The 9,383-nt window shown below is 39.0% G+C and overlaps 1 protein-coding gene across 1 annotated transcript in view; it reads right to left on the minus strand.

The window, feature by feature from the left end:
- Positions 1 to 6,609, minus strand: part of PDZRN3 (PDZ domain containing ring finger 3) — a 31,627-nt gene extending 25,018 nt beyond the window's left edge. Inside the window, exon 1 of the mRNA XM_010294343.1 lies at positions 6,541 to 6,609. Within this exon, the coding sequence (XP_010292645.1) occupies positions 6,541 to 6,609 (69 nt within the window). The remainder of the gene's footprint in view (positions 1 to 6,540) is intronic.
- Between the last annotated feature and the right edge of the window lie 2,774 nt (positions 6,610 to 9,383).

The following is a 9,383-nucleotide window of genomic DNA, read 5'->3' on the forward strand; positions in this document are numbered from 1 at the left end:
CATCTGTGTTGAAGAGGGTTATTAAAGTTGCTGCCAAAAAAAGACGGAAAAAACTCCTGGTGCCGCTATCTGTGAACCCAGCAGCAGTGACCGATCCAAGTGAGTTTGTTAATAAGAGGGCCTGCTCCTTCAGTAGCTACTTGGTATCTGCTGAGTAGGCTTTGTCATCATGGGCCATCTCAAGCAGTTGAGCAGTGTTTTCAGCTGAAGAACACAAACCTCAGAAGGTGTCATGTAGGTAGAAGTCCCACTACCACCTTACTCTTCCCTTCCAGTCCATGCTGCTCGACCACAGCCTAGAATCTTCATACTGTGCTATTGATGAAAATGCCTTCATTTTCCTTTTTTGGCTAAAATTGAAAATTGGCAGTTTACGCAGATACTGTCAGGTCAGGTACAAAAACTTCTGTTGCACTCTGCAAGCAACTCTGTTGAATTTAAGACGACTTTCTTACCAGCTGTGATCTTTTAATGTATGAATGTTCACTTTCTCAAAAATGACGCTGTAGGAGCTAATTCACTTAGTGTAAATGCACACAATCCACAAAAATACATAAAGCAAATAAGGCTTTGGTCTGACTGTACAGTTACTCTTTCTGTGAAGCATTTTGTTTCTCGAGTGTTCCCAAGGACTCTGATGGCAGTGTTTGAGAAATGGAGTGCCAATGAACGCAGCTAAGGCGGTGTCTCAGTGTAAAGCCAGAAGACATTTCAGCAACTAGAAATGAAGTGCCCAGTTCCTGTGCCAGTGGACAGTGTGTCCAATCACCTACAATACGTCCACATCCAGAATTCTCAACATGGGATTGACCCAAGTAAGAAAACACTGCCATGATGCCTACCGTTTTTCTTTTAGATGGTAGCCTAGCTTTTTGCCTAAAGATACACTCTATTAATAAGAAGGCTTCCTTCAACAGTCACTGTCTAAAATAGTGAATATTGTAGTCTTGTTTAAAGTTTATGTATATTTTACATCATTTATTCTGCCATCCTCCTGTCAAATCCTTAACTGGCTACCACGGTCAGGAGGGCTAGCTGGATCTGCTTACATTTACCCACTGAGTCTCTGAAAGGAACAAGCCCGATGTACAGATAAATGTAGAGTTGTCCTGTCCTAGTGAAATTGAAGCCTGACCTTTTGTTTCGTTATTAATGAACACAACAAAACACATTTATTAAATCTGCACTTTTTCATTACTCCATATGTTTCCTTTTTCCCAGCCCATGTCTGACATGTGACAGTAAAGCACAGAGTGATTGTCCCTAGTGCCTTCTCCCTTGTGACTTCTTGCCACCTGCTTTATAGCATTAAGCAGATGTATAAATGTAAAGCATTAAAAAACTCATCTTTTCAATCATTTATCACTTAAAAAACCCAACCAAATTAAGCTATGCTATGGTTAAGCATTTTATTTGCTCACTTAAGAAAAGCATTGTGATTTTAGGAAGATTATGAAGCAGTAGATATTTCAGGTGCACAGTAGGTCAGATTAACCATTTATATCACAGGTGACCATTAGCCATTTTGTTTATTTCATATCACATCTTTTTTATGTTCCTTTAATGAACAAAATATTTCTCTAACATCCAGAGAGATCCTAACAGAGGCATTGCATTATTCATTGTCAAGTGAAGAGGAAAATTTCGATTGCCAGTTTCTGGTAAACGTCTAATTAAGAAAGGGGACTTCTGAGCCACAGACAGGCGCCACGATCATTAAAGGGCAGTTTTCTGAAGATTATGAGTCTCCAGTCTGTCAAGCAGAGTTTTTCTACAGCAGAAGTAATTCAGCAGTAGAAAACCCTGTCCAGAACAAAGCCTGTGGAATTAACATCTTGTTTAAGCAAACACATGCCTACTTTGAAGTAAGTGTGATAGGTTCACAACTGTTATTGAGGTCAAGTTTAATAGTAGTGGAGTGACAGAATATAACTTCAATGCTATTCTTAATTTCAGCTGCAGCACAGACAGTGTACATACAGAGTATTTGACAGTGTGTTTCAAGTAGACTAGTTTTCTGTAATTGGCACAACCAGTTCAGTCTTAACATGGAAAAGTACTGAAATGTAGACCAACTAATTCTCCGTCTGTCCAATTAAATTTGAGGGTGTTAAAAGCATATGTACAGAGGCAATTGTTTTTGTTTCCCAAATCTTACAGTTTTGGTTAGAAATTTTTTTTTTTTTGACCTGAATGTTTATTTTGGGAACTTCCACTTTGGCTCTGACTTAGGATATCATTGCTCAGTAGGTTTAAGTCTAGTTAGACTGTTTCATTGAATCAGGCTTTCTTAATGACTGATTACTTTAGTCTAATTTTTGTAAGTCTAAACACGTGAAGGGAATTCTAATAGCGAAGGGAGCTGTATCGGTGATCAGCTTGGTGCAACTGGTTTGTGTGCGAGTTCTGTGGAAGGAGTACTCCTCACAGGTGGTGCTGCTGGAAGTTGCCAATTAAATACAGTGTTGGTTAGTTCCTCATTGCTACCATCTTCTCATTAGCACAGCAATTTGTATGCTGACCTTGGTGCTTATATAACCTTGGCCGCATCATATCTTTGTCTAGTTTGAAGGACAAATCCAGTTTGCCCGCTATTGTTTTTACCAACGCTGTCATTTTTGCTTGTCTCGGAGATGTGCCAGGCCAAGAGCACATGAACGGGACTTTCAAGTTACTAAAACATGAAAAGGTCATTACATCAACTGTTTATTTATATATGAACTTTAGTATTTGTGAAAGGTGCCAGCTCAACAATCACTGAGGCAGAAATCTTTTGACCTCGGATCATCTGAAGCAAGGGCAGTGGCAACGTGAGCTTGCTTCCTGCCAGCGTTTCTATCCTTATTCTGGAGGGACAGCCGGGAGAAAGGGGCTTGTCTCTGTACTCACTGATCGCATGGTTTCTCAGCTGGAGGTGCCAGTTTTGATGGGTTGTTCTTATGATATCTTCCCACCATGAGAACTGGATGAACTCCATCATTCTGAATCCCAGGGAACAGCTTTGAGCATTGCCCATCCAGTTGAAAAGTCATCTGTGATTTAAAACTCCATGTTCTTATCCTTGGAAATATTGTCTAATTAGGGTATGATTTCACTGCGTGCTTACCTCCCAAACTGTGTGTAAACATATGCTTAGAGTGAAATAGGTACTCGGAAAGTTTCTTAAATTGAGGTCCTAATCTTTTTTTTCTATTTTACAAACTCAAAAGCTCTACCTCAGATGACTCATTCCTCTATAAGTTTCCTCAATGGAGATTACTTTTTGGTCCCCCAGGAATTTTCCTACAGAGGGAAATTATTTCTGTTTGTATGGGAACTGATGACATTGGGAAAAGCAAACTGGAAAACCGGTCTAAAACACTCTTCCAATTTTCTGGTTTTCTTTCTTACCCCTTCTCCCTCTGTTTTCACAAACTTTAAAATCTTATTAAGAAAATTTCCATTTAACTAGAAACCCAAAATCTAAGAGCATATGATTACTTTATTTCATACACTGCATGCAACTGGTAAGTAAACCTCAGGATATCTAAGGTATTATATCTTAGATAATACTTAAGATATTACAGGCATCACATTGCTGCCACAAGCACGCTTATCATCAGTGATGCTGTTCTGCATCAAGATTTCAAGCTGCTGCAGTTCCCTTTGTATTTGTAATACAAAGCATTGATATGCACAGCTACAATAGGCTTTAATGACGAGGTGTCTTAATTTGCTTTTTATTATGTGATTAAAGGTACAATAAGGTATGTGTTCAACAAGAGGGAAGACCATTGTTCTGCATCATTAAGCTCACAGCGGCCCAAAAAGAAATTGTAGGCAATGTGCCAAAGCCCTTAATGAAGAGGATCTCTTTGAATTATCTATGGATGAGGAAGGGATAAAGCCTGAGCCCTGGTATATTTGATCCTCTTTGTACTCTCTGTTATGGGGACTTATGGAGCCAGACGTACCGGACCTTCTGGAATTGTAATTTATTGAGGCATTAATTTCCCAGCCACACTAAAGCTCTTGGCCTAATAGAGAAAGTGCAGTTATGTACTATTATTAATTCTTGCAAGTGTTTTCTGAATTCCTACATCAGAGAGTCGTGAACTTTTAGAAAATAAGGTTGAGGGGATTTATCTGCAACAGTGCTTAATACTTCCTAAAACCAAGTTATGCAGATTTTGTTTAACTCAAACTTTAAAAAAAGGTTCTTTTACTTTTCTCAGAAATGGCAATGTCATCTTATCACATGATATTAGGGTTACATGGATGATACAGAATAAAACCACTGTAAGAGTTATTTGTTACTGCTAGCATATTTTGAAACTTTTGTCATTTATATCCTGTTATTTTAAATGAAAATGATTCTTCATCTCTCTCTCCGTTAAATTTTAACTGATTGCTCTTATGTGTAGGTTACATGAGGATGCATTTTTATAGTTATACTGACATTTAATTATCTGGATGTACTCCCTAAGCTATAGAATTCCCTCCCATCTATCTTGTGAAACAGAGGAATCAAAGTAGTACCCTGTTAAAATAATTTTGCATGATAATTTATATTCTGGAATAATCAGGGATTACAGTCTTAAATAATTCAGGTTTTACTACATTAGAAATCCCAGTTTTATAGGATTACATGCACCTCTCAATTCTGTGGAAGCTGAGGATATTCTAACCATGTTTCCCAAAGGACTTCCATGCCTAAAGTTAATCACGGGTGCTGCGTGCTGTGCTCCACACGCTGCTGAAACAAGGTTGCAGTACTTCGCAGGTTGATTTTTAAATCCAAACTACTACCAGGGATCTGCACCTGCAGCCAGCACAGCATAGTTCAGTCATCTCAGATATCAGTAGGACTGTTACTGTGACTGATTTTAAGGACATGTATTTAAAGGATGTGGTCCTGCATCTGTTAGGAGATGTCAGTAACTTGCAAAGGTTCTCTGCCACCTTCATTTCACAACAAAAAATGTGCAAGCTTCCTAAATGATCAAAATATTCATAATTTGTTGCTGTGTCTGTTCTGGTTGTTGCGCTTCTGAATGTGATTCGCTGATAGTCATCAAACCCAGGCTGCGTGAAAACTTGGCGACCTTGGGGGACAAGGAATTATTACCACAGCCACTGCTCGATCTGAATGGAGGATTCGCACAAACAATACCTGGCACCAGGTCTGCTGCTGCAGGCAGCATCGGAAGCTAGTTCTCAGTACAGAATAACATCTGAGAAATCTGATTACTTTTCTCTAAAACGCCTCCCCCCATCACATGCATAGCAGCTTAGCAAGTGGAAGTGAGTTAGTATAAATAGAAATGACAGTAAACATGTCTTCCTACTTGCTCTCACGAGTTTTTTTTTCTTCCACAAAGCATCAGTGTCCTTTGGGTGAGTGAGCAAGAATTAGATCAAAACTACGTATTTAAAATTTAATCACTTCCCTACTAGCATAACATACAAACCACATATTTTATTCACTTTGTTGTCTGTGACATCAGTCTCTGTGATCAGAGGCAGGTGGTAACGCAGTGAGGACCACAGGGGCTCTTTCACACCGCCGAGCATTTCCCTCTGCCGGTGAGCCCAGAATATGGCAGTGCTGGGACATGCCAGCCAGCCCGACACTCGGACTGGGGACAACTGTCACTTACTCTAAACCGCCCTAGGAAGGGTAAAGCACAGCTCGAAGGGTCTAGAGTGTTTGTACAGACAACACACTTCATGTTTTCAGAGGTTAACTGTAAGCTTTCTGCTTATGATTATTTCAAAAGAGGTCAGTAGAAGTACAGCCCTAAACACTTGGCCGTCGCTTTGCATGTTTCCATCGCGCTGTTTTGGTCCAAATTGTACTTCAGATGCGACAGAGCAAGAAATTTCAGAGAGGGAGATAATACAGGCAGAAGGAAAAACAGAAACATAGGAAACAACATTTTTGTAATAGATGTTAGTGTGTTGTCACGTTTTTAGAAAACTTATCACATGCTTAATGTGAATAATTTGACATATAAAAATCTGTAGAGCGGTAGTTTTAATCTGCTGTCAATTCTAACAATTTGTTAGCTGGTATTTCTACATGCAGAGGTGCAAGAACTACAACTAGCCATAAACTTACATTGACAGGAAGAGGCACTTAGATGGGACTGAGCACTGAATGAATGCATTGCACAGAAAGAAGTGTCTATATGTACTCGTAAACAGATACAAAACCTTTCTTTCATGTCTTCCCTAACTTGTTCAAAAAGTGTGCGACCAAGCTATGACCCTTGTCAAGAAATCTTCCCTAACAGATACTGGACTCCTATTTTGTGACATAAAGTCTTGTAAAAAGTTTGATGTATGATAGCATACATTAAAAATTTGATGTTCTACAAGTGTGAATGGGAAGGTACATCATAAAAATATAATCACTATCATACAGATACCAAATAAGGCACCCCCCTTTCATTTCCACTTGTAGGAACAGTTTTTGGTATTCCATTTTCCCTGTCATTAACAGTGGTCACAAGCCTAAAAGAGAACATTTGCTTTTAGAAATGAAATCTAATTCTTTACCTGACAAACTTCATACAGTAACTTGTACTGTTCTTCTTGCTTCTGTAGAGTGCACAAACTGCATCCCATGTTTGAGTAAGTGGCAGAAATAATCTTCTTTATTCACCAGAGCAGCCACAGAAATCTCTGTTCTCAAGCATGCATGCAGGTATCCTTGAAACCCTGAGGTGGGTCGGCTGGACCGAAACAGTTCACGGTGGTATCGCACAGGGTGCTGCAGAGCAACGGTGCTCTTTTCTTTCGTGCTCTCCCTCCTTCCCTGGCAGCACACAGCACTCCCTCTGCCGCTCCGCTCCGGCTGCGGCACTGTGCTCCAATGCACACGCTATATACTGCTACTCATGCATATTAATCAGCTCTCATTGACTATTCATAACAGACAGTGATACAGAAGCTGTAATTGCCAGCTATGACAGCTGAAATTTCTATAATTAACAGGCAAGTGCTTCAGTAGCAGGCATAATAAAAGACACTAACAATTTTGTAAACCATTTTGTAGCAATTACAAATAAACATGACTACATTTTGCTATGGTCCCTCAGGATAATTCTTACCATATTTAAGCAGGCTAGAAGTACAGTTTAAATGTAAGTCACAATGAAATGAATGTAATAGTACAAAACTCAGCAGTGGCTGTGGCAAAGTTGAATATGCTCAGCAGCATTTATTTTCCTCTCATGCTGTGGTGGCATCTGAGAGCCTCAGTTTTATAGCAGGAGATGACTGAACTAGGCATTTAACAGAATGCAGAAAGGCCATCTCTATTCCTGAAAGCCTATGTGCAGCCTCAGGACCTGGCTACAAAGCAAGAGAGATATATGTGAATGTATATGGATTGGGGGGGGGGGGGGGAAGTCCCTTGGATTTATAATTATAGCTTAGCTTTAGATTAATATTTATACTAAGTGAAAAATGGCCACCTATGCTACTGATTCTCATTGTATTTGAAGAATGTAAATGACAGGTTCACATGTTATTTGTTATATTAAAAATATAAACTTTACCAGATTATAGAAAGATATACAATAAAATAAGTATGACATTTATGAGTATTCAGTATTTGAGTGCCTAGATCCACATTAAACCTGTGCCATAGATATAAAGGATAAAACATCAGTGAACTGCCCAATGAACTAGAAAAGTACTCATAAACTTTATGGATATTTTCCAGTCTGTAGGAAACACAACCTTGTGTTATGAGTTTGGATTGACCATACAGTTTCCAACTGTTTAAGCATTCAGAAAGTGTGCATTTTTTTATAATCCTTATTTCAATCATTCTGCGATAAAGAAAAGAAGGTGAGTAGCTAGGAATGAGACCAAGAATATAATTCCGATACAGGCATTGCATGGCAGAGGGCCTGGATCTCGTGCTGTGGTTATCTAACTGGTTTCTGGCTATTTGCTTAGCAAGTTTCTGTGGATGACAATGGAAGCGTTGTGCAAGGATCATCTTCAGCTTTTATGGCCAAACTCTTTCTCTAGGTAGCTTGTAGGATACCCAGCTATTGCTACAATTGTACTGACTCACAATTTGCATTCAAATGATCAGCTGCTGAAATGCAGTTCATGCGTAGAGGCTGTGACAAGAAGGGGTCCCTTAACCCTGAGATGTGTTTTGGTAGCAAAATCTACCTACCTACCTACAGGAAAAGAAAGAAAGGACACCTCTGAAATCCCTGCCAAACATCTGAAATATATGAAAGCAGGTAGGGACTCCACCCCTCTGCTGTGACTGTGATGTTTCCCTGATGAGGAGATAACTGCCGCAATGGTGGTAGAACTTGCAAGGTTAGAGCAAGACAGAGGTAGCTTGGATCTTACTTCTGGTCCTCTAAGCTGAAGAACGATTCAGACTAGCCCTGGTTAGGTGTGCTTCTATTCACCACATACTACAGGCTTTTCCAAGTTGGTTGACAGCCAGTGGCTGTTGATCTCAAACAATTGGGAAGTTCTTTCATGAGGGAACTAGTGTTCCCCAAAAGCAGAAAAGATGATGATGATAAGTGAATTGAGTAAAAAAAAAAAGATCCTAGTGAAATTGTAAAAAAGTTTATGGCTTCGATTAGATAATTTTTGGTTATGTAATTTGATAACTAGTGTCCCCCAAAAGCAGAAAAGATGATGACGATAAGTGAATTAAGTAAAAATAAAAGATCCTAGTGAAATTGTAAAAAAGTTTATGGCTTCGATTAGATAATTTTTGGTTATGTAATTTGATTAAGCAACTTAAAGTAAAACTTTCAAAAATGTTGCTTAGGATTTTTTTTTTCCATGCAATTAAGTTTTTTCTTAAATACTAGTTGCTATTTAAATGTTGTAGTTCGGCTGAGGTGGCTGGGTTCAGTCAGGAATGTTTTTAGAAATAGCATGCAGCTGGATCTGATGAGAAATAAAACAGAAACATGCGGGATTTTTCATTTCCAGTTTCAACGGAAATGCATCTATTTATTAGTTTCCTATAGTAACATGATAGACTATATGAGATAATGTTTCATCTGATTCAAAAAGATAATCTGTAAATTGGGCCAGGAAAGTTAAGTCCAGCAGAAGACTATTGTTTTGAGGTAAGAGTGGAGCGATCCCATAAATGTGATGTTTCAGATTCTTCAGCTAACAAAGCCTAAGCACGTTGCTCAGAAGCAAACAGCGCGGCTTAACAGTGCAGTTGGCTTTGTTGCACTGTTGCTCTGGTAAATAAGCTAGCCTGACAGTCAGGCCAGCACTTATCTCAACGGAGATGTTTTCCATTATTGAAATCTAATTCATATTTCTCTATTCATCTCATAGGCAGAAATGGTAGCGCTGCCTCAGGTTAATATAGACTAGTTTTTACGGTACTT

The sequence above is a fragment of the Phaethon lepturus genome, unplaced genomic scaffold, assembly GCF_000687285.1.
Source record: "Phaethon lepturus isolate BGI_N335 unplaced genomic scaffold, ASM68728v1 scaffold5009, whole genome shotgun sequence".
Taxonomy (NCBI): Eukaryota; Metazoa; Chordata; class Aves; order Phaethontiformes; family Phaethontidae; genus Phaethon; species Phaethon lepturus.